The sequence below is a fragment of the Pteropus vampyrus genome, unplaced genomic scaffold (assembly GCF_000151845.1).
Source record: "Pteropus vampyrus isolate Shadow unplaced genomic scaffold, Pvam_2.0 Scaffold68, whole genome shotgun sequence".
Lineage (NCBI taxonomy): Eukaryota > Metazoa > Chordata > Mammalia > Chiroptera > Pteropodidae > Pteropus > Pteropus vampyrus.
In genome coordinates this window covers 2,098,815-2,124,921 of record NW_011888849.1, presented here as the reverse complement: position 1 = coordinate 2,124,921, position 26,107 = coordinate 2,098,815, and the positions used below count along the sequence as shown (strand labels likewise).

Below are 26,107 nucleotides of genomic sequence, written 5' to 3'. Positions count from 1 at the left end.
GTGCTCATTTGTATTTGTTTAGTAGTGATCCATAGGCTGGATAATTCCTATTAGAAAACCTGGCTCAAAGTGGACAAAATTGGAACTGACAGGTAGGGTGTCGAGTGGCTGGTGATAACTACCAAACCTAGCAGCACCTGGCACATCTCTTCCTAGAGCCTTCAGACCCATAAAATGCCAGCTCTCAATTGGGACCCTGAATCTATATTATCTGACAACCTTTTGTTTGAATAGCATAGAAGAGCTTTATCAGTTCTGTAATTAAACCTTTTGAGGTTAAACCCACTGATAGTTGGATTCTTTTGTTTATTAGGCTTAGGTTATTACTGCTTTTTGGGTAGGATAATAGAGTAAGGGTTTTTACTAATATTGATGTTCTTAACTTTGAGCACCACGATTTATCATTTGTGTTGCTTTTCTTCCCCAAACACTTTCATGTACGATACTCTGATTATTTTGAGTATTACCATCGTAGCCTTTCTCAGCTAAGCTTCCTCATCTAAACCAAAGAACACAAAAAATTATTCGATTAACTATTTTCTTAATTCTCCCAAGGGTGCGATACATAAGCAATAGCATTCATTAGCGAATTCATTCCATATTAATGCAATATAATTCTGTAAATGCAGTTCCTTGACTACTAGCATCAGCATCACCTAGGAACTTGTTAGAAATGCAAAATCTCAGACCCTGCCCCAGACACAGTGAATTAGAAAATCTGGAGGGAGGGACCCAGTGCACACGAAAATTTGAGAACCACTAGTCTAGAGCACAACTTTTCAAATTTTAGTGTGCTTACAGATCACCTTTGAATCTTGTTAAAATGAGGTTCTGACTCAGTAGATGGGGTTCTGATATTCTGAATTTTTAATAAGCCTCAGGTGATGCTGCTACAATGCTGTGTACTTCTACATATATTTGCCAAAAATGAGACTTAACACTTGCTGATAGTTGATACTTAGATTATCTTTATGTAAATAGTAGCAGTGGTAATGAAAAAATTTACCTACTAGCTTTGGCAAATAAAAGATGATACAGGCATAGATGAGAGGACCAGAGGTTTTTCCAGTAAATGACAAAATGAAATAAGAATAGCAAAAAGTTGTTGAGGATGCTGATTTGATGAGACAATAAAATAAAATCAGACATTTGAAATTTCTACTAAATGAATGAAAACAAGCCAAAATATGTATACTATGTATGCATCATGTGTATATTATGTTCCATCCTATAGAAATTGTGTACTGTTCAGAGTGTCAACTGCAGAGACATCGAAGGGCGTCAGTCTACACCACTCCATTTTGCAGCTGGATATAATAGGGTGTCTGTGGTGGAATATCTGCTGCAACACGGAGCTGATGTGCATGCTAAAGATAAAGGGCAAGTACCAGCAATTGCCATGGCCTCTCTCCTTTATCTGACCTTTCTAAGAAAATCTGAAAATATTTTTATGGTAGTTGGTAGCTTTTTTATTTTCAGGGAAGTCTGTTTCCTAACATGGCTTAAATATAGCTTCTTAATTTCAGTTAAAATTTCATGATAGTTATCATTTATGTATAGACTTATTTGCATAATGCCTTATAATTTTATCATGGCCAAGGAGATTACAATATTAGTATGATACTGACTTTTAATATAGTAAATTTTTCAGTTTGCATTGAGGATATTTGAATTCTTTCAGTTTATCTTTAAATTACTTTTCTTTAAAATTATATAGTTCTCAATTATAGATACTAAGTAGATAGATGTCTGTGATAGTCTCTGCAATTTTAAGTATTTCCTCCCTGCCTCCCCCCAAAAATTTCCATCTATGCTTTCAGTAAATATTTAGATTCTGTAAAATATAATCAGTATAATCCCTTGTGCAGTTCAAGAAATTTATCATCTGTATGTAATTACCTCAATTAAAACCTATCTTTGTGTTGCATTGCTTACTTTTCATTTCAGAGGCCTCGTACCATTGCATAATGCATGTTCTTATGGACATTATGAAGTTGCTGAACTACTTGTTAAGCATGGAGCGGTAGTTAATGTAGCTGATTTATGGAAATTTACACCTTTACATGAAGCTGCAGCAAAAGGAAAATATGAAATTTGCAAACTTCTGCTCCAGGTATATATAAGTACTACAGACAGAGTGTATTTCATAGAATATGTTTGATATTTCTAATAACGCTAATATAAACTTTAGTAAGGAGATAGGAAGCAAAGTTACCTAATTCTCTACCTTGATTTCAGAGTAAATGTCATAAACAGTATTTTAATCTATGAGTATATTTACCACACATAGATTTACTATTGCATAAAGTCAGCTCTCATGTAACAGTTCTATAATTTTTCTTTAGTACTTTACTTCAAAATATTTGATGGATTATGTAATTTATAAGCCAGATTTATTTAGCACTCATAAAATTGATAATACTGGTTTAATACAGGTACCAGTATAGATATTTTACAGTAAAAACAAGACTAAAATTTAAATTTATAATTTATTTCAGTGTTTGTGAAAACTAAAAATAGCATACATGAAAGTTAATTTTTAATGAAATACCTTATTTTGAATGTAGTTTAACATTTTGATTATATTATTGCATTACAAGAGTCCAATAACATTTAACTGCCTCTATAATATTTTTATTATAATTTTCTGTGTATTAAACATTAAAAACAACCATGTTAACCTTTAAGGTAGAGTCTCAGTATAAAATAGTTTTCTTTGGTGTAGTTACATTGTCTATTTTCTCATTGACCTAGGACAAACTTAAGCCAATTCCTCCCTTTCTCTTTTTCACATGCCCAGCATGGTGCAGATCCTACAAAGAAAAACAGGGATGGAAATACTCCTTTGGACCTTGTGAAAGATGGAGATACAGATATTCAGGATCTACTTAGGGGAGATGCAGCTCTGTTAGATGCTGCCAAGAAGGGTTGTTTAGCCAGAGTAAAGAAGTTGTCTTCTGCTGATAATGTCAATTGTCGTGATACCCAAGGCCGACATTCAACACCTTTACATTTAGCAGGTAAGTGAATGAAGTTTCACAGAGTTAGTCTGGCAACACCTAAGATATTGTCTGAGTAAAATATTTAACCTGAGTAAAATATTTTCTGTAAGTAAACTTAAAGGATTCAGTTCAAATATCTTCTAATACCACGATTATACTCTAGTGTATTTATACAAGGCAACTGTACTTCATGTTCACTTTAGTACTAGTATGTGGCATTCAGTAAGAACAATTGAAAGCAGCTCTGCCAGCCACTGTGTACTTTGGAACCTTTGTTCCAGGTTACCGTATTGTTTGAATCATCTTTGGTGAGTGAGAAAAATATGCTGCTTGAGCCAGCCTTCCTCTTGAGAAGCTAAAGTTTGCCATTCTTCTGATGATAGTTGTTAAGCACAAGCAGAAAAGAAATCTTAAAAGATTTTCAGAAGTTACATAAACCAGCCCTGGACCATAGACTAATACCAATCCATGGCCTGTTAGGAACTGGGCCGCACAGCAGGAGGTTAGCAGTGGGCGAGCAAGTGAAGCTTCATCTGTATTTGCAGCTGCTCCCCAACACTAGCATCACCACCTCAGTTCCACCTCAGATCGTCAGTCATTAGATTCTCATAGGAGCACCAGTCCCTGGTGCCAAAGAGGTAGGGCACTACTGGCTTAAACAACAGAAATTTATTTTCTCCCGGTTCTGGTGATCAAGGTGTTGTCATGATTGGTTTCTCCTGAGGCCTCTCTCCTTGGCTGGCAGGTGGCCACCTTCTGCTGTATCCTCACACGGTTTTTTTCTCTGTTGTGAACACGTCCCTAGTGTCTCTCTATGTCCTAGTCTCCTCTTATAAGGACACCAGTCAGATTGGATTAGGGCCTACCCTAAATTACCTCGTTTTAACTTAATTACCTCTTTAGAGGACCTGTTTACAAATAATAGTCACATTCTAAGGCACCTTTTTGGCACCAGGGACTGGTGCTCCTATGAGAGTCTAATCCCTGATGATCTGAGGTGGAGCTGAGGTGATGTTGCTAGTGCTGGGGAGCGACTACAAATACAGGTGAAGCTTTGCTTGCTAACCTGCTGCTCACCTCCTGCTGTGCGGCCCAGTTCCTAACAGGACACAAACTGGTACCAATCCATGGCCCAGGAGTTGTTAACCCCTGTTCTAAGGTACTGGTGGTTAAAACTTCAACATAGGAACTTTGGGCGAACCCAGTTGAGTACATATATTTGTTGTAAATTTTCACTCATAAAATTGGCACAGTGCACCTTTGTTTTTAGTGCAGCTACACTGAAGGTGATAGAGAATGGGCCATTAAAATCACTGAGCTAGTACTTCCGTGGATTTGCATCATAGGCACATTTGACTCATACAGTGTATCTAACCACACATGGTTTAAAAAGAGAAAAGAGTAATGCAGGTGTTTCTGCCACTTTGATATGAGAGAAATCTACTCTCAGTTCATTTCCATCTCACCGTGTAACTCAGTGTGTTCCTAGTGTTTAAAGGATAATTCTGGTTTTATGAGATTTTTACCTTTAAATTCTCACCTCCTATAAATTGGGACTCCACTGCCCAAGGAAAAGAATTTTTCCATCGATGTTGTCTTTTAGAGAATTTTAGAGGTGATAAGGTACAGGTGCTGTCACTTTTTCTCATATGGTGAGAAAATCAGGAGTTTCTAGTTTATGCAAGAGAAGATGTGACCTGATTTGATTTGAAGTGTGCTGTGCATATTTATTTATGTTAGCTTTTTATATCTTTATGGTAGCTTATTTAGAACATTTAACATTGCTATTTAAATCGATGTTGCCTTTGTAAGTGGCAAATATGTTATATACACGAAATATTTCTGCCCACTTGGGCAGTGTTATACCTTAAGACCTGGAAGGACTTTTGGATTCACTGTAATACTTAGCTTATGAAAGTTATGTGGTTTTGTTTTTCTCTATCTTACTAAAATGTTTTACTTTAGATCCTTCAGCAAAAGGATAAAAACTACAATAAAAATAAGTGTGAATAAAATGTTTTGAACTATTTTAAAGTTTCAAGTTATAATCTAGTTTTATGTTGGCAAAGTTAAGGTCCAGATTTGGATTCAGTCTATGATTATGTGGCAAATAAAGGATACCTTTACCACAAGAGTGTGCACTAAGAAAGCTGACAGTTCCCAAGATGACAGATGATAGGTTATGGCATTATTTATAAAATACTTAGTTTTACTTCATAGCATTAGCACCAAACATAGATCCTGCTGCCAGACTTGTAAAGATGTGTACCTCTAAGTTCTCTCTAGCAAAAAGCATGTCCCTGTGGCCATCTGGGTAAATGGGGTCCTGAGACCCATGGTGGGTGCTGTCTCCTACTTTGCCAGCCACTTATGTTCCTAACTTGGCTTTTATATGATTGACTGCCTTTAATTTGCAGCCCTTTAGACCATGTAACTGAGTTCAGGAACTTGTACATAACAACCAGGAGGGCAGGGACTTTGGTAAGAAGGTTTTAAAAGGAAAGATACAAGCAAATCACTTTGAGAGTCTAAAATGAATGGGTATCATTACTAAAAGCTTCCAACTTGAGGCCAGTGGATAGTTTTTTTCCATAAGATAAATTTTTAATAGACTCCAATCAAGAATTTCAGATTTTTCTAAAGTTTGTTTTTAAAATAATGTTTATGCTTTATATATAGGTATATAGAGATATAAGTAACTTTTTTATATTGACAGTTGAAAGTAATTTTACTTCTTTTCTAAATCAGCTGGTTATAATAATTTAGAAGTTGCAGAGTATTTGTTACAACATGGAGCTGATGTGAATGCCCAAGACAAAGGAGGACTTATTCCTTTACATAATGCAGCGTCTTATGGGGTAAGTTCTTTCATTTTACCTTTAAAAATCTCTGAGATTTTCAAAGTGAAAATCAGTATTGCAGTTCAAAGGGATTCTCTCATTTTATAGAGGAGTAAATATGAGGGCTAAAGAGGTTAAATAACTTCCAAGTTTCAATTCTGGATCTATTGCAAGCACATTTTACCATTCATTTTATTACTTTCCTTGGCAGCTATCTCTTTTCATAGAGATGTTGATTTTATTTATTTGTGCCTAGGAAACCCATTGGGATTCATAGGACTCTGTAGAGATTCAGATGCATTTTTCCTGACTTTTACAGCCCTAAATGTTACAACCAAGATTTACCATCTTCAGTAGTATAGTTTGAATAATTGAGGAAGGCTGCTGGTTTATAAATCGATGTCCAGCAGCTTTAACACTTGAAAAAATGAGAAATTGTTAAAGTCATATTAGTTAGTTCTCTCCCTTATAGAATTCTTCACACTATCTAGATCATTTCTCAAGTTATTGAAATGTCTACTATAATTTTAAGTTAACTAGCCATAAATTATAATGTTGGGGAGAAACACAGCTTTTCTTTTCATTTTCAGACTAAGAATGAAAACATGAAACAACAGATATATGACTAGATTCTTTTTAGGAACTAAAGTGTGATAAAATTTCAGACTGTAACAGGAGTATTTTCTTTTACAGCATGTAGATGTAGCAGCTTTGCTAATAAAGTATAATGCATGTGTCAATGCCACGGACAAATGGGCTTTCACACCTTTGCATGAAGCAGCCCAAAAGGGACGAACACAGCTTTGTGCTTTATTGTTGGCCCATGGAGCTGATCCTACTCTTAAAAATCAGGAAGGACAAACACCTTTAGATTTAGTTTCAGTAAGTGATGGGCTCTTTGAAAAATCTCAATGCTTTTCTCACTTTTTAAAATTCACTTGGTATAGATAAAATGTCTTCATGGTGAATGTGGCAAAATCTGGTTTTTAGCCCAATTTAAATGTAGAACTTCTTTGGTATTAAAATGTAATAACTAAATAATAGAATTATCAATCAGTTATTTTGTCCCGAGTACTTTGGGAAATGAGAAAAGGTATAGCTGCTTATGTTAGTTGGGAAACAAAACAGGCACAGGCCCTCATGAACACTACAGTGCATGCAGTGCAGGGTAGTACAGGACATGGGTCTTGATGAACTTCCACATCTGGGAACTGTGCCCTCAAGGCACAGATGCAAACCCTGCTTCTAGTAGAGATTTCTTTCCCTCCCACACTACTTCATCCCAAAGTTCCTATTCCTTACCCCACCAGAATTATTCATGGATCAAGCTTGTTCTTCCAGTTTTCTATGGAAGTCCTTTTTTTCTTTCCTCTCCAAGCAACTCGTGTAGAAGTCTTTCTCCCCTCTGCCTCTGCTTTGGCCACTGTGACACAGGTGCCTCTCTTGCCTCCGCCACTGGGGAAATTGACCAGAGCAGTGGGGAGAAAGGGAGAAGAAATTCTTGAGGTAGGTAGGAAGAAGTCTCTTCTGCAGACTGCTTTCTACTGAGAGAGATTTAGTTGTTCCAAGTTACATTGAGAAGCTGATTTAGTTCAGCTGCTCTGGGGGTTAAATAGATTTTTCTCAGGTTGACAACCCAAACATATCTGTAAGATTTTTTCAGGGGAATATCTTTACCATTCCAAATTACCTTAGAAGTGAACTTTTCTAATTCAGTCAACCCATTTGTTAGTTCACTAGATATAACTGACAATGAAACCAAGTTCTTCAGAAAATATACATGGGCTTTAGAGTCAAACAGACCTGCCATAGAATTCCAACCCTACCATTTATACTAGTCCAGTCTTGCAAGTTGCCTAACCTCTGAGCCTCAGTTACCTCATCTATAAATGGGGATAAAATATATCTGGCTATTATGAGAATTAGTAATGTACTTAAAGTCCTTGGCATGGTATCAGGTACATAAAAAGCACCCAATAAATGGTGCTAATATTATTTTAGAATGTTATATACAAACTATGAGTGCCATAGGAGTCCTCAGATTTGGGGGGGAAGAAAAAGGTGAGGATTGGAATGGATGATATAAATGACTAACCATGAAAACAAGTACTGATTTACTTCTTGCTAAACATTAATTACTCAGTATCATAACTGAGCATTGTGAAAGAATGGTGTATGTCACTAATTAAACAAATTAATGTACCAGTAAATTTGGGGATTTTTTTCATTCTAGCAGATTTGATTAAAATGATTATCTTTGTTACCCCCCCCCCAAAAAATATGTTCAGTTTTGAGGAAAAAATATATCGTTGAATAGTTTCCAAGAAATATAAACAATCATTATGTTTGCTGAAGATCCATGTAGGTTAGATTAACTTCTTTCAGAGTAATTGTGATAATGTTAAAAGCTCTTCCTTTTTTAAACTGATATTTCTATAATTCATTTCAGTGCTTTTTCATAGTATGAAAGTTATTTTTTTTTTCATGCTTTGCCACATTTAACAATTTTATTTTCAGTGTCTCGGAAGAGATGTTCTGAATTACGTTTTATATTTAATAATAGTTTAGCTAACTATCACTTATTTGCTTCACTTTTTTATTTAAAAATTATCTTACAATTTTTATATAAAAAACAAGTCTAGTGCAAATCCGCTGGGTTTTTGTCATGTTTTAAAATGCATTCTGTTGGATATAGTAGAATTTTAAAACCTGCTAATCATAGATTTCCTCTCTCTCTGACATGTACCTTAGGCAGATGATGTTAGTGCTCTCCTGACAGCAGCCATGCCCCCTTCTGCTCTGCCTTCATGTTATAAACCTCAAGTGCTCAATGGTGTGAGAAGCCCAGGAGCCACTGCAGATGCTCTGTCTTCAGGTCCATCTAGCCCATCAAGCCTTTCCGCAGCTAGTAGTCTTGATAACTTATCTGGGAGTTTTTCTGAACTGTCTTCAGTGGTTAGCTCAAGTGGAACAGAGGGTTCTTCCAGTTTGGAGAAAAAGGATGGTGAGACATTCTACAAAAATAACTTTCTAACTCGTAGCCACATATTTAGTATTTGGAATGCTAAAAAGTTGTTTTTTAACCTTAAATATAACTTTTAGTATCAGATTAATTAACATAGTCTAAAAAATTTATCATTGTATTATTTTCCTTACATTATTACTAGAATTTCTAATGTAACTTTCTCCTTCCAAGTTGAACTTGATCCTTCTAACCTATTCTTTAGATGTAAATATGTTTTTTGAAAGGTTTAGAAGTCCTTTTAGTTGAGTAGTTATGCCTTTATTTGCCTCTTCCAGTGTATTATTGCAAAGTTATGAAATACTTTTTACACCATGTCAAAATACTGAATTTTGAAGATTATTTTTTAAAAAGAAGAGGAAAAGGCACACATATACGTGCAGCCTCTGTAAAGCTGCTCTCTCTTTAGCTTTTACCTGTCAAAATTTATCTTACCCTAAGCAACACTGTGGAACTTGTTTTCATATGCATTTTTGTGAAGTAGCTTACATCCTCAAAGAAAGAAACTTTCTTTTTTTTTTTTAGTGAAGGTAAAATTAACATTAATTTCAGCTGTATGAAACTTATGTTAAAGGTACAGTTAAAAATAAATTTTTAATGAAAAGTTTTTTTTAACCTGAAAGTGCCTCACCATTGGTTAACTGTTTCGTGATGATATTTTATAGCTTTCTCTTTGCAGTTTTTATGTTATGTTCAGTATTATATCCCAAGTGGTTATTAATATTTTGCTTCATTTTTATTTTCTTCATGTATATAGTAATAGCACAAAGCTTCATTGTTATAATTTTGATATAATTCTGATGTGAAATTTTGTTCTGGATTTTTTATTTTCTAGTTCCAGGGGTGGATTTTAGCATAACTCAGTTTGTAAGGAATCTTGGGCTCGAGCATCTAATGGATATATTTGAGAGAGAACAGGTGAGTAGATGGATTGTTTTGCTTGGTTTGGTGTTCTGTGAAATCTTAGGGAAAAAAGTAGAAATACTTGAAATTCACTGACTCATTGAACTTGTTTGAGGAGTTAGGGGATGGTTTTTTAAGAGACTGAAAATCAGTTACTCTTCTAATTTGGCTTGATCTTCGCATTCCTGTTTAGTTTATTAGCACATAAAAATTGATTATTGGGTAGTAATAGTAAAAGAGCTTTCTTGAATGGAAAGTTTAGCTTATTCAACCCTTATGTTAGCCTTGATACCTATTTGTTTAGTTCTGTTGGTCTATCACTGTAAGCCTGACATTTTGATAGCCACTAGAGAAAAGTATATAGATATGACAACTAATATCTGGGCTTTTTTAGAACAGTCCCAATTTACAGTACTCTGTTAGAATACAATTATTGATTTTTTGGTTCAGAACATATACTTACTTTTGTACCCTAAGGAACTTTTGTCCTAGTTATGGAGCTATAACAAGAACATGAAGAGTTAAGTATTTGGCATAGATTTTAGATATTCAAAGAAAGAAAAGATTACCGCAAGCTGGAGTATTCAGGGAAAACTTCATGGAAGATGTGTAAATAAAACAGGATTTTAAAGAATGTCTTTAGTTCCATGAAGTGAGAATAATATATTTGAAATGAAAAGGTTAGTTTGAACAGTGATGCAGAAGGGCCAGTTAGCATAGCCTGGATCCTGTAGAAACCATAGAAGATGTTGGATGGTGGAAAAGATAAACTAGTGTACCTGAATGTAGTTAATTTGAAAGTGTATTTTTGTTTGGCACTTTAGTTCTTCTCAAGTCTTATGATAAATGAAAAAGACGATAATTTTGACAATTTGTGACTCCGCTTTTTGTAATTAGTTAGCTAATTACCTGCAATATTTTTGTTTTCAATTTTAGTTTCACAACTGGTTTATTTTTATTCATAAGCTGTTTGAAATAACTTGAAATAAATGTATGAATCTAATATATTGTGAGATCACCAATATATTAATGTTCACTAAATGAGTAAGTCTTCTAAACAGTTTTATCCTCTTTTGTAAGATCACTTTGGATGTATTAGTTGAGATGGGGCACAAGGAGCTGAAGGAGATTGGAATCAATGCTTATGGACATAGACATAAACTAATTAAAGGAGTTGAGAGACTTATCTCTGGACAACAAGGTATTTCATTTTAAATCATTGCTATCATCGGTTTAACAGTTTACATAAAGGCATTCTTCAGTTTACTAAATGATAATAATATGTAAGAGAGAGTCTATTTAATAGGAAGAGCACTAATTGAGATTTGGGAAACCTGGAATCAGGTCTTAACTCTGCAGCTTTTAAGCTTCCTGAGCTGCTACTGTTTTCTGTATGAACCTAAGTAAAATTTCTGAGTCATTTAGAAATTTGAGGATTGCTTTAACTCTGAACTTTTTTTCTGTTATTTCTATTCAGTTATTTCTGAAGTTATTCTGCCTCTAAAATTTTGATTCTAAAAGATCTGAAACTTGGATATTGTATCTCATGTTAATATAGTAGGTAATGACTAGGTGTTCAGGCCTTCCCATAAAATAGTTTTTAAATCTGTCTTTTGTTGTAAATAGCTAAATTCTAAAAGCAGTGAAAATGCTAAGAAACAATAATGTTGTAACTGAAGAAATTTAACAAAGTCGAATAATATTTTTATTTCTCCTGAATGCTGATACATAAGGAAAATGCAAATCGTATTGATACAACAAATGTTAACACTCTATGTACTAAAATGTGAATTAATTTAAGTGTCAAAACCACATTTTCACTTTATTGTTAAACTGAGGAAATGATTTACCCTGGGATCAGAGCATCCTATAATTGAAGTCCTGGCTGTATAATTAGGGTTGAAGATAAAACTCCACTAGCAAAATTAAGGAATTTTCAGGGAAAAATGTATGCTAGCCAGGATAGGGTTCATGTCTCAAAGAAGAAAAAAAGCACCTCTAAAAATTAGGTGATTCAAGCTTAGGAATGCTTTAAACTGGAATTTTGGAGTAGGATCAATAAAGGTAGGTGAGGTGGCAGCAGGGAGGTAGATAGGGTAAAGGGGGTCAAATATTTGGCAGGAGAAGGAAATTTAACTTTGGGTGTATACACAGTGCAATATACATATGATATATTGTCGAATTGTATACTTGAAACTGATTCGATTTTGTTAACCAATGTTACCCCAATAATTTTAATATAAAAAATTTTTTTTAAAGGTAGATGAACTTGTTTGGTAGAGACTAAGGCAAAATGTTTAAAATATGAGATAGTCTTGGATATTTCCAGTATACATGACAAAATTTTATAAGATAAAGACGAGGGAAAAGCCATGGCTTCATGGGATGTTACTACACAATATGAATAGCATCGTGAATGAAAAACTAGAGCCCTTAGTTGTAAACTGTTATTGTGACACCACTAGAATAATACTGATCTGGGAGGGCAGTAATTGTGATAGAGTACTGGAATAAGAAGGGTCATTTAGGGAAGTGGCAGGTTAAAAAAGGAAAGCAGGCAGTCTTTGTACATTAAACACATCAATATCTGGCACACAGTTATTAAGACTGCATTGAAAGGCCCAGGAAACAGTGATGGAAACAAAGACACTGCCTCCAAGTGGCAGAGATAAGTACCTACATACTACCTGTGGTGCTGGAGTCATTCTGAAACATCTAGCTACAATTGGATAATAATGTTCATTCCTACATGAAGGAAAAACATGCTCATGACACAGAATGTTGCCTAATCTGGCACATCAGGGTCACTTGCCTCATAAAGTTATCATCCTCCTCATCTTCATTTGAAGCCAGGATTCTATACCTACCGTATACCTAATTTGCAAAGTGGAATCTATGGCAGTCTTGTGACAGTCTCTCATCTTGCTGTCATTCAAAAGCCTTAGCTGTCATTCAGTGTATCAAGTCAATAGATTGCTTGTCCCGATCTTTCTGTACTAATAAGAATCTTTCTTTGGGGCAGTCTGAAGATATCTTAGTCAAGCATGTGTGACAGTCTTTATTCTGTTCAGTTCTTTATTCTATAAAATTTTCACCTCTTTCTAGTTTCCATGCTTATAGACATTGTAATTCAGCCATACCATTAAGTCTTCATCAGATTTTGGCATGTTGGTGGTAGTCTGGTTATTCAGACCAGAACTCAGAACTAGAATAGTACTCTTAATCTCCAGAGGCAAATTGCCATGCATTGATCCAGCAGTAAAGGATTTGATCCCTACCTGGGGAAACAGTGGAGCTTTGGCAATCTTATTGTAGAGATTAAAAGAGGATTGTGTTACAGATACACCAAAAGAAGTAGAAAATAAGATTTTGTTTAAAAAGCTTTTGTGAAAGTAAGGATACAAAAAAGCATATGGTTGTCATGATTATTAACATTCAGAAAATATGACAAATTCATTGCCAAATTAAAATTTTTATTATGGGTTAAACTGAGCATTCTGTAGTTAATAAATTCTGTGGACTTCTCATTCTAAGACAATTTTAAATTACCTTAGGCCATGCAAGTTTCATAATTCTTGTAGTTATAAAAAACAAAGGGACTGATTGCTGAAAGGGTTGCACATTTAGTAAAGGAAATAATTTTAGGAAGAAAATGTGTGGCAAACTCATTATGAATTAGAAAAAAGAAAAAGATTTTGTGAACTATTCCCACAAAACCTTATGCCTTGTCAGGTCAAAAATTAGTAGTTTAAATGCAGTGTGGTGTTCCAGTTTGGATTCTGGAACAGAAAAAGGTCATTAGTGGGAAAAAACTGGTGAAATCTAGAAAGTTTTTTTAAATCGGTAGTAAGCATCAGATAAATCAGATGGTTATTTTTGGTTGGTGTTAATTTTTTTTGGCAATTTTTTTTTTACTTTCAAATTTTACTTGATAGGTCTTAACCCATACTTAACTCTGAACACTTCTGGAAGTGGAACAATTCTCATAGATCTGTCTCCTGATGATAAAGAGTTTCAGTCTGTGGAGGAAGAGGTATGTTCATATACCTTAAATAAATGTTGGTTCAATAGCTAAGTTTCCTGAGGTTTCCATCTACTTGAAAAAGTAGTAGAGTTTTTAAATTATTTCTAACTCTTTATACCATCTGGAAAACTTTCAAAATCATTTAAGATACACTCCCTCAGTAAACCTTAAGTCCAGCAACTTGACTCAGCACTACAGAAGTCCGTTGGAGAAGAAGTTGCTGTCATTGGGGTGAGGGGAGGGGGGGAATACTAATGTTCTCTTCCTTCACAAAGGCAGTTGCGAAGCCCGAAACTCAGACAAGACCCAGAACATGTGGATGCTACATATCCAGAAATTATTTCTTCTAGCTTTTCCCCCACAAAACTCTTGTATTCGCTGAAATCTAATAGTGCCTTACACGTTGAAGAATGTATACCCTATATGTTTGAGTTGAGCTCAGAAGATATAAAATTGAGACTTAGTTCTAAAACTCAAGAAACTCCAACTCTTAATGAAATGCAAATTGCGCTTTATTAGAGCAAAACAAATAGGAACAAATATGTTTTATTTTTTAGTATGTCAAGCTGTTAGTTTTGATTAGCTCACCTATGTATCCGGTTGTTTCTTTTTCTTCCTTTAGTTTGCATTATATGGTTTTCACCTATAAATACTGTTTTCAAGTTGAGCGTACTAACATCTATTGCTAAAAAATAGTACTTGTGAACTTATAGAACTCATATTCTTTAAACAACAAAGTTATAAAAACCCATATTTTATACTCTCAAAAATAGAATTCTATGAGTTAAGAACTGTGTTCCCCAAATTAAAAAAGACATAAAAGCTAATGGACATATATTTGAAATATTTTTCCATCAGATGCAAAGTACAGTCCGAGAGCACAGAGATGGAGGTCATGCAGGTGGAATCTTCAACAGATACAATATTCTCAAGGTAATGTTAGTAAAGATAAGTTTGCTGAGACTATAGTTTTCAAAGCCCAAAGTTATAATTAACTTTCATAAGAACGCGATGATCTGTTCAGCCCAATAAGTCTTTGACGAGGCATCAGTGGGTATTTTGGGAAACAGTACATCCTTGGAAGGTTAAGATTCTCAAAACTGGTACTATTTTTATAACCAGTAATTTAGTTCAGCACTTTTTGAACATACTCAAATTTAGGGGTTATGCTTTATCTTGGGGTAATGAAAACTCCTGTAGGTTTAGGATTTCATATAAACTATTAAGGTCCTCTGTTGTAACAAAGGTGAATTTTTTTTTGTGACTCATGAAAAGACCCCCGTCTTTATAGTTATATAATGCTTTTTTTGTTTGTCCTAACTATGACTACTGGTTTTGATGAGTCACCATACATATCCCATTTATAATTTTAACTGTACACTCAACTTGAGATACATAATGATTTTATAATTACATTTATATATTCTTAATCATCATAAAAATAAGGTCATCAATATTAAAATGCAGATATCTAATACCTAAATTTTAAACTCAAAAGTGAATCGTATCATCTTTCAGCTATTGTATTACCATTTCACAATAGTATATTATTATGAGTATAATATTAGATGTCATATTTTAGAGTTAGTGAATACTAAAATTATAGTTGAAATGCTATATTTATACTATTAGAAATTAGATGATTTAAAACAAACACATTCAGGTAAAGTTTCATACTTCTGGGAGTTCCTTTTGATTAGTTTATATCGTAGTATGACATGAATAACATCTTAATATTTCCATTCACGGACATATATAATCATTTTTAACAAGATAAATAATTATGCCTATTACAGGCAAGTTTTCAGTCAAGTCCACTTTGTAACAGTAACAACATGTAGAAGTTTGTTAAGGGCGACGGCAAGTGTTTGATTTCCAGAATGCAAGCCTACCTCTCTTTATTGCGCTTCGCTTTATTGAGCTTCACAGATACTGCATTTTTTACAAATTGAAGGCAAGACCCTCCACGAACAAAAAGATTACAACTCGCTTTATTGCGATACTCGCTTTATTGCGATACTCGCTTTATTGCAGTGGTCTGGAACCGAACCCACAATATCTCTGAGGTATGCCTGTAGTTGGATTTGAGAAAGTATTCCGTTTTCTTCCTCTATAATGGTATTTTAATGCAATATTTAATGAGAATTTTTTCAGTAAGACTTTTATTTTTGTTCCCTTTTTTTTTTTTTTTACCTTAATTGGGTTTTTTTTTTTTTGTTGTTTTCCTTGATATTGTCTGTGGCAATATTTTGAATTATTTTGAGCCAAAACTAGAACCATCAGACCCCAATGTGCTTAGGACCAACAGGGGGCTGTAGCAATGTTAAACACAGCTTAATAAATGGCTCTAGAATTATGAAATTTGATCCTAGAAATACTCCAAATGAAACCAGCATTCATCTTTAACTCTTCTCCAGACAAAAACTTAAAAAATTGGAGGGGTAGGGAAAGCTAGAGGAAAAAGTAGGGTTATGTGTGTATGTGTTTTAAGAATGTGTTTTGGTGTGACTATTTCAAGTATTTTTAATCAAGAGCAGGTAGAGATAGTACTTTGAGCCTGATAAAGCAGCGAGGGAATACTGTTTACTCTTTTTAATACTTATATACAGAACTCAACATGTCTGATTTGGAGATGTGTTAGTAAGAACTAAATTAATGAAATGGAAGTATTTTAATGAATGGTATTATTAACTTTCACATATGGCCATATGTAGCTTTTTTCCTTTTGAAATTTTCTATTTCCAAAATGTAGCTATATTTCCATATTGTGGTTGGAACAGAGTATTTTTAGTTTACTAAAATAACACAGTTTACATTTCAGAGAAAAGTTTTGTCTCTTCTGGCTATGTGGCCCATTTTTTGGTTAAGAGGAACAAGTAAGTAAGTATTATGACCTAAAGATGTGTTTTTTTTGGTTTCTTTTTTATAGATTCAGAAAGTTTGTAATAAGAAACTGTGGGAAAGATATACTCACAGACGAAAAGAAGTTTCTGAAGAAAACCACAACCATGCAAATGAAAGAATGCTATTTCATGGTAAGACTCCTCTTCCCCAACCCTTCCACCTTGCTTCTCCACATTAGGGTAGTTTTTGGTCAGGTATGAAATAATAATCTGTATATTCCTCGTATCATTTTTAAAAAATAAACATTTCTGTAAATTTTACGTTTATATTAGTATTATCAACCTCTTTTGAATTTGTATATTTTACAATGGATAGTTTATAAATAGGATTACTTAATGGAAGAAAAAATAGAAATGGGAATATTGACTATTCCTATTTTCCTTTTTTCTTTAAATAGTAGATTTTGCTTATTGTGATCACTAAGAAATTGTTTTATTTTTAACTAGTCTACTAAATTAAAATTAAAATAAGATCTGTGAATCACCTCAGAAGAATGTATGCACTCTGTCAAAACTACATTTAACTTCATTGTTAAAAGAACTAAATTAATGAAACTAAATTAATGAAACATCATTGAACCTGTGATGTTTTCTGAGTACTTTTGTTGAATTGAGAACACCGTTACTTACATTCTTGACATTTCTTGTATTTTTTTATGTTGCAAGTTGGCAGGTGTTGGTCTTTCAAATTTATAGATATAAATATAGATATTAATGTAGTATTTATCAAGTCTTCAAGCACATTACCCATAGTAGCCACAGTCTTTTTTTTTTCCACTGGGCTTCGACTACAGAAAATTTATTTAGAGACCTGTAAAGTTCTATAAAATACAGCATGTAAGTTTCACAATCCCTGGAGACTCTGTAGCAGTCTGAATTTGTGTGTAATATCTAAGTGGTACTTCTCATTCTAAACTCCTAAAAATCATGATAACCTCTTGGCACAGAGCATAATATTTATTTATGTATTGACTTTGTGGTTATACTGAATGATTTTTCTGTTTTATAATATGAATGGTTTTGGCTTTTCCAAATTAATTCAAATAAATGATTGTATTCAGTATTTCTGTAAATTAGAATTGTGTATTTTCTCTTTGTGAATAGGGACACTCATTTTGATGAAGCAGTTAGCTGTATTATATTGGCTCTTCTTAGTTCCCACCCTCACAATACTCCCTGGCCTGGTTACCATGCTCAGTATCTCCTCCCCTTTGGCTAAACTTCCCGTCTTGGCACATGTGCAAGGAAGGAAGGAACACACCACATTTTAGATGGAATCTAATATAGCAGGTGATGAAAGGCAGAGAAGTGGAAGAATAAGAGAAAAGAGGTATAAAGAAGAGAATGAACATGAAAAGACAGAGTACATAGACATGCGTGTCATTGTAAGACCTAATTGTAACCAGTTTTATTTCAGATGAGTTATAAGACCCTTGGTTCTAGATTTGTATGGATTTGGGGTCTGGAATTTGATAACTCTAGCATTGATGTTTCAAGTGATCTGATATTCTAATTGAATCTGTATGTGTCCTTATTTTTGGTATCTGAACCACCACCCTATTAGAAACATTGACATTAGCAATTCCTCTAAAATAGTTATTTAAACTAGTGAACCAGCTGGCCATTAACTTGCTACCCTTGTTTTCTGATTTTGCTTTGTCGTAGTGGTGGTGTATGTATGCTTAAGAATTTAACTTCTTAGAGTCTTTATGGTTTTTTTTCTTTTTCTAAGATGATTTTAAATTATTATCCATCTATATGTATTTTAGGGTCTCCCTTTGTGAATGCAATTATCCACAAAGGCTTTGACGAAAGGCATGCCTACATAGGTGGCATGTTTGGAGCTGGAATTTATTTTGCTGAGAATTCTTCCAAAAGCAATCAGTATGTATATGGAATTGGAGGAGGTACCGGGTGTCCAGTTCACAAAGACAGATCTTGTTACATTTGCCACAGGTAAGAGATCACTTGTTCTCATTTTTTTTATAAGAATCCAATTAGAACTGATTTCATATTTGAAATTTTTGAGAAGCAAGACATTATCTTGGACAGTTCTACGAATCCAAGCTAGGTGTGTTGCAGGTTGCTTTTGGCTCTCACCAGTTATAATAATAGCATATATTTATTAAAAGAACTTTACGGCCCAAGAACAGTTCCATGCATTTGATCTATTTAACTCATTTAATTATTAGACCATCTGGTGCTTTAAAGAAATACTGAGTATGAAAGATTTTTGTGGCTCTTGAATATTTTAGGACTGTGGACTCATTAAAAATATAGTATTCACATTCTAAGATGGTATTACTTGCCAAGCCTAATCATTTCGTGAGACTTCATGAGCGAATCTCTCTTCCATTATGATATCCTAACCCTGAATTTATGATATTACTACCTGAAAAGTTATAATAAAATGCATCAATCCTTTAGGAAGCATATTATTATCAAATAACTACTTTGCACGTTTTCCTCCCACTTTTTGTGACCCTGATCTAATTCAGTTGTTAAAATCATTCAAATAACTTGGCTCTAGTTGATAAATTCCTCATAGATAAAGAAATTACCTTTTGCCATTTGAAAAATCAAGTAAGATTAATTATTGAGATTTATCCTAGTTAGGGCACTGTTTATAAAGATCTAGAGCAGTAATTATCAAATATTAGCTAGTTCCAGAATCACCTAGAGAGCTAGTTAAATGCAGATTCCTAGGCCTTGCTTCTTGAGTTGCTGTTTTTAGTAGGTCTGGGATAGGAGCCCCTGGGAATTTCTACCAAGTTCCCAGGTGATACTAACACTTAATGATCACTGATCTAGAAACATCCCTAGAGCAATAGTTCTCAGCTTTGGCAGCACATTGGAATCACTCAGCAATCTTTAAAAACTACTAATGCCTGTGTCCCACCCTCAGAGGTTCTCATTTAATTAGTCTGGGGTATGGTCTGGACATTAGGATTTTTAAAGACTTCCCAGCTGATTTTGAAAGGCTGCCAAAGTAAGAACTATAGTCCTGGAGAGAAACAGCGTCTGTCGATTTTGTTTTGTTCTTGTTCTTACTGTTTTCCCCCAAAATTTAGACTTATATAGATGTCTATTAAAGTCTGCCTTGCTGGGTTTGACCTCCCACCCACTTCTATTTTAGATCATAAATTGGACTGGTTAGGAGACTTAAAATTTCTTGAGATTTTGTAAATTGAACACTGCTATTTTTATTTGTCATGTTATCTGGAGGCTAAATATTTCCGATTATTAGTAATAAGCAGTGTTCTAAACTGTCTTTGGAGCAGAATGCTTGGTTGTTTGGAAATTAAGACTTCTGTATTCTGTATTATCTAGGGGCTGATTGTGACTATAATAGAAAATCTATTAGAAATGCTAAGAAGGTTTCCAAAGGGCATATTTAGAATAAAAGTATAGATAGCCTCTCTTTGGAGAACAGAATCATCAACTGGTCCACCAAAATCTCCTATTCTCTCCCCTAAAAAGAAAAGAAAACAAAAGATAGAAACAGTAAAGTAACTAAAAAAAAAGAGAGAGAGAGTGGTATTGGTACTAAAGAAGGCCAATCATATGCCTGAGGGGAATAGGAGAATAATCTACTTAAACTTCTGGTAAGGGAAGACCTATTCAAAGAAATATTTCAGCTGAAACCTGAAAAATGAGTGTTAGCCAAAAAGGAAAAAAAAAAAAAGTGTTAGCCAGTTGAAGAGTGGTAGAATAGATACCATTCTAGATGGTAGAGGAAATAGTATATAGCATGTGTGATGGCCATGGGGTAAAAATAAGAAAGTTTGACCCATGTGAAGAAAGAAAATTAATGTGTCTGGGACATAATGAATACAAGGTAAGATTAGAAAATTTGGAGCCATTGTAAGAAATTTGGATTTTCTTCTAAGTACAGTGAGCAGCCTCTAAAAGGTTTTAAGCAGAAAAGTGATCTGATTAATATTTTTTGTTGTTTTTTCCCTTAAATCACTGGTTGCTTGGATGGAAAATAGTTTAGAAAGGAATTAGAATAGAAGCAGGAAGACTCGTTCAGAAGCCATTGCAATAAGCAGTGTTCTAAACTGTCTTTGGAGCAGAATGCTTGGTTGTTTGGAAATTAAGACATGTTGTAGTCCAGGTGAAAATTTTGGTGATTTAGACTTAATGGTCGTAGTAGAATTAAAAGAAGAGAATGGATTTCAAATTTTTATGTATAAATACATTAAAAAGCTCATGCAGTGCACACAAATAAAATTGTCACATACTACCTTATCTTCAGGGAGATCTTTTTCTTTTCACATTATAGGCAGCTGCTCTTTTGCCGGGTAACCTTGGGAAAGTCTTTCCTGCAGTTCAGTGCAATGAAAATGGCACATTCTCCTCCAGGACATCATTCAGTCACTGGTCGACCCAGCGTAAATGGCCTAGCATTAGCTGAATATGTTATTTACAGAGGAGAACAGGTAATTAAATTTTATTTGTTCATCTTGAAAAATGCTTTGGAGCCATTCTTTAACCTCTTCTTACTAATTTCTTAAATTGACAAGATATCTTGCCTTAAGAACTGGCTTTCTTTTTAACTTTGAAAATAATGTTATACTTAGAGAAAAGTTGCAAAAATAGTAAAGAGAAATGTCTTTATGCCCTTTACCCAGATTTTCCAATTGTTAATGTTTTAATAGTCTCTCGTTTATCATTCTCTCCTTCCCAAGTGTGTGTATGAGTTTTTTCCCAAGTGTGTGTATGAGCTGCTGAAGTGCAATTCCTTTACTCTTAAATACATGCTTTGGTGTATATTTCCTAAATACAAGGACATTTCTTAAAATTATCAAAATCAGGAAAATACCATTGATATATCTAACCTACAGACCTTATTCAGATTTTGCCCACTTACCCTGGATTTTTTTTTAGCTTCTCTAAAATATAATCAGAATCCTATATTTAATAGTTACCCTATGTATAGCAAAGAAATGTATAATTCCTTCTTGCTCTTAGTGACATAAATCCAGTCAAAGACATCTCTAGAATGGTGTTCTGAACTGAGGATATGTATCAGAATCACCTAACTTAATAAAAACAGACAAACACATACTTAGTACTTGTCATAGACCCGCCGATTCAGAATCTAAGGGATTGGACTCAAGGTAAGGATGTTTTGAGAAAATGTTCTTATATGATTCTGATCCACAGCACTAAGTTAGAACCTCTTCCCTAAAGATTAAGAATCCTTATGGTAAGTCTCCTTTCAAAAAATTTGTTGACCAATATTTCAATTCATCTTTCTTTTCCAGGCTTATCCTGAATATTTAATTACTTACCAGATTGTGAGGCCTGAAGGTATGGTTGATGGATAATTGCTTTAGGAAACTAACTCCACTGAACCTAAAATCATCTAAGCAGCTGGTGGCCTCTTAAATTTTTACTCCTTTGTCGAGAAAAATCATCTTGTTCACAAGCCTGTGGCAAAAAGGATAAAAAATGTGAAAGAAGTTTAACATTCTGACTCGATAAAGCTTTAATGATGTACAGTGTTTTCTAAATATTTCCTGTTTTTCAGCACTTTAACAGATGCCATTCCAGGTTAAACTGGGTTTGTCTGTACTAAATTATAAACAGTTAACTTGAATCTTTTATATGTTATGCATTGATTCTAACAGAAACTGTAATCCCCTCAACAGAACTCATTTTACTAATACAGTACTGTGTTCTTTAAAACACAGCATTTACACTGAATACAGATTCATTTGTAAAACTGTAAATAAGAGCTTTTGTACTAGCCCAATATTTATTTACATGGCTTTGTAATATAAATCTACTGTTTCGGAACTGCAGCGGTTTACAATTTTTTTTTTTGATATGTACCGCTCATCTGTATTTCATCTTGCATCATCATGATTGAGTGATCTTTACATTTGATTTCAGAGGCTATGCTTGTCAGTTGGGGAAGATTGCTGTATCACATTTAATTTGCTGTTGAGAGCATTTATCTCTTTAGAAATCTTTCCCATTTAAGAACCTGTTTCATGAATACTCTGGGGATTTAACTTGTGCTACCTTTGTATGTATAAGATACATTCCAAAGAACTCTAACTATGATAGTTCTGATTATTAAAGACGCTTCTTTACTGGCCTCAAACTCTGGGTTTCACATTGGAAAAATTGCTCATTATTTTGTGAAAATTAGAGCAAGTGCTTTTTTTCTTTAGAGAGGTTAGATCCTGCCACTGAACAATTGTGGTGTTCTTTTCATGAAATATAAATAGGAAGTTAAAATTCAGAGGTGGGAAGGGTAATCTTGAATAATTTTCCAATATGTTCTAATTACTGCAAATCTAAGTGGAAAAAATAACAAATAGGAGTGCGTGATTTTTTTTGTCCTAAGTATTTTTTTCTTGTTCTTTTTCCTTGGCCTTACTGTTATAGCCAATCTATACACCATAGGTAAGTTTAACTCAGAACATGAAATGCAGATGTCCCAGTTCTCTCCTGGCCTCCTGAATGGGCAGGTGAGACAGGTGCTTCTGCTTTGGGTTGCTTCATGACATTACACCCAATTGGAAATGTACTTTGTGCATCACATGGTGACCAGGCTTGTTTGGCAGCTTTGGGGGGAATGCTATCCCATAAAATGCCACTCCTATTTTCTAATGTAGACTATCTTTTTCATGAAATATGCTAAAGTATCTTGGTACAGAAACGAGTTAAAGCTTGGCAGTCTATTGACTCTAGCTGCCTGGAAAGTCAAGGCAAGATTTTCACTCACTTAAGTCTTTGTAAATGAGGACATTTTCATTCACTCTGTAACAGTTTACCTTTGTTTTTCATTTTACTCAGTCTCTAAATAACTGGCCCTTTCCAGTAACTTGTACATAAAGTGCTAGAAATCATGTTTTATGTCTTGCGTAAGAGTTAATCAGAGTAAATGCATATCTGGAGTTTCTATGATGTAAATTGTGATTATTATTTAAGAGGTCAATTGCTGACTTTGAAGTGTTTTTATACAGCTCTCTAATAATTGCAAACATGATCCTAAAGTCATTTCTTGGAACTCAAATGGAGTATGCCAAATTTTACATAATTTTTCAGGTTCTGGAAGCTTCCAGGTTTTATAATTAGAAGATAATGAGATGAGTTAATGGAGTTTATATTTACACACCTTATCTCTCAACCTTTATCCCATAATCCTTACCCTGGAATTACTTATCATGTAAAATTATCATGGTCTATGAATTTATGATATTGCAGCCTGTGTTGTTTCATCTAATCCATTGCTTAATTAGTGTGTTGTTTTTCTGTGGATGATTATATTGTGGTTAATATGCTAGCATGGCAGTATTTTCAGATAGCTTTTGTTTGTTGTGGGGGGTTGGGAGGTTACAGGATTTTTTTGGAGTTTTTGCATGAAATATTTTACTTTATAATGATGGAATTGCTTTTTCTTTTGTGAATTTTTTTTGAAGTGAAATTTAACTTTTTGTGTGAGTAGTACTATTATACCCATCTTGAGTGTCTTACTTGTACTATATCACATTCCATACCCTCATTTAATTCTTAATAAACTGTCCACCTGTTTTTCTGGGTAGCATGGTAATTACTGGAATAGTATAAATGTGTTGAATGGTCTTTGAGAAAATGGATTAAGATTACAATAAACCACAATTTCAGGAAAATCATGTATTTGAGTCTGATAGTGATAGAGTGCAGTTTAAAGGGTGAAATATTGACTGTTGTGATCATACCTGCTCAGATGCTCTAAGATGAAAGTAGCTATAAGATGCTTTTAGACATTTACTCTATCCAACACAACTTTTGGCAGACCTTAAAGCTCACTCCTGGGAAATCTGTCTTAGCATAAAAAGAGGAATATGTTTTTGTTTTCCATGTCATCTAAAAAATCTTTTATAAGTTTTCAAATCTGTTTTTTCAAATCTTAAAGTTAGTGGTACTTATTACTTTTAAAAGAAACTATAGTAATGTAAGTATTTTAGATTTCAGTAAGCTAAGTGTCTCTGTGTTTGATCAATTCTCTGCTTTCCATAATAAGAGAATAATGATGCAAATAACCCATAAGTCATGGCTTTGAAATATTTGTCAGCAGGTTTATATTTCTGCTTCGGTTAGAATAATAGTAAACTATTCACTTGCTAGTTCCTAAGCATGCATTCCAGTGTACAATGTGATCCAGTTGATTGCAGGGTGATGAAGAAAGAAAACATACAAATAAATTTCCCTAAGCTTTTATGATTAGTATTTCTGACTGGCTCTTTACCTACTGTCCGGCAGAGGACTAAAGTGACAGAGGAAGAAGTAAGTTCTTCACCAGGACTGTCAGATTTTTATAAAGTTAGTCTATAATCTGGCCTTTTCACTATCTCCTGAATCTCTACCACCCTATCCCCATTTTCATGCTTACTAGTTTAGGCAGATTGTGACTTAAAAAACTTAATTACACCTTATTAGAAGGTTCTTGCTCTCCACATACAAGCCGCCATTATCAGAAGTATCTTCTCCAATTCACTATCTACCCACAGTTGTCATCCCCATCACACAGATATACACAGAGTCCCCAAAATGGTCTGCCAAAATACTCCAGAGCAGTGCTACATAAAAGTAGCCTGCAGGTGAGATTGGTCTGCAAACTATTTGTTACTAGCCCATGGAGAGATGAAAAAAATGGAGAGGAAACTTTTATAGGAGTTTCACATTGCTGCAATGTTTATAGTTAACAAAAATATTGGTCTGTAACAAATTGGAAATTTTTTTTAAAATGGCCCCTCACAAATAATTTGAAAGGAATAAGAAATATATCTCTCTTGATTACCACTAGACCCATCACTTAGCACATCCTGGCACATAATAATTGGTCAGTAAACTTTGGTTAAGTGAATAAATGGTGATTAAGTGATTGGTCTCTAGGGTCAAATGGATCTGTATTTGAATTTGACCCTATTCCTCACCAACTATACAGCCTTGAATAAATTACATATGCTTGATAAGCTCTATAGATAGTACTTACTGGCTTGTTGAGAGAACTAAATGATTTTCTCTGTGTGCTGCTAAGTGTTACACTTGTCAATAACTGGTTATTGTAATATTGTTATTTCCCTGAATTCTCCGGGACTAGAGATTGAGTTTTCTCGCTTGTCCTGGACACACTGAACATAGTATTTTAAAAACAGCAAGATTAGTTACTGATCCCTTCATTCAAATAAATCTTAAGAAGCTCAAAATGTAAAGTGTATAAATCCCTAGGCCCTGAGGATCTCAGTTTAAAAATTAGCAATAAAAGCACCAGGTCAGACATGGCAGCCTGGTGAGGGAAAAAAGATACACCAATAACCTGTGTCGTATTCCTACAGTAAAGAAAAAACAATCCCCACTCAAATGAACTCATGATCAAAAATATGAAACAATATTTTAAGCACAAATCAGCA

At 34.1% G+C, this 26,107-nt stretch overlaps 1 protein-coding gene across 1 annotated transcript in view; it reads left to right on the top strand.

The window, feature by feature from the left end:
- The window catches only part of TNKS2 (tankyrase 2), a 44,942-nt gene extending 20,599 nt beyond the window's left edge, over positions 1 to 24,343 (top strand). The window contains exons 13-26 of the mRNA XM_011361577.2: positions 1,235 to 1,380; positions 1,948 to 2,113; positions 2,801 to 3,020; positions 5,751 to 5,860; positions 6,536 to 6,724; positions 8,594 to 8,846; positions 9,700 to 9,782; positions 10,848 to 10,968; positions 13,703 to 13,800; positions 14,650 to 14,724; positions 16,721 to 16,826; positions 18,464 to 18,650; positions 20,980 to 21,136; positions 21,965 to 24,343. Coding sequence (XP_011359879.1) covers positions 1,235 to 1,380; positions 1,948 to 2,113; positions 2,801 to 3,020; positions 5,751 to 5,860; positions 6,536 to 6,724; positions 8,594 to 8,846; positions 9,700 to 9,782; positions 10,848 to 10,968; positions 13,703 to 13,800; positions 14,650 to 14,724; positions 16,721 to 16,826; positions 18,464 to 18,650; positions 20,980 to 21,136; positions 21,965 to 22,027 — 1,974 coding nt within the window. The 3' untranslated portion in view covers positions 22,028 to 24,343. The remainder of the gene's footprint in view (positions 1 to 1,234; positions 1,381 to 1,947; positions 2,114 to 2,800; positions 3,021 to 5,750; positions 5,861 to 6,535; positions 6,725 to 8,593; positions 8,847 to 9,699; positions 9,783 to 10,847; positions 10,969 to 13,702; positions 13,801 to 14,649; positions 14,725 to 16,720; positions 16,827 to 18,463; positions 18,651 to 20,979; positions 21,137 to 21,964) is intronic.
- Positions 24,344 to 26,107: the final 1,764 nt, after the last annotated feature.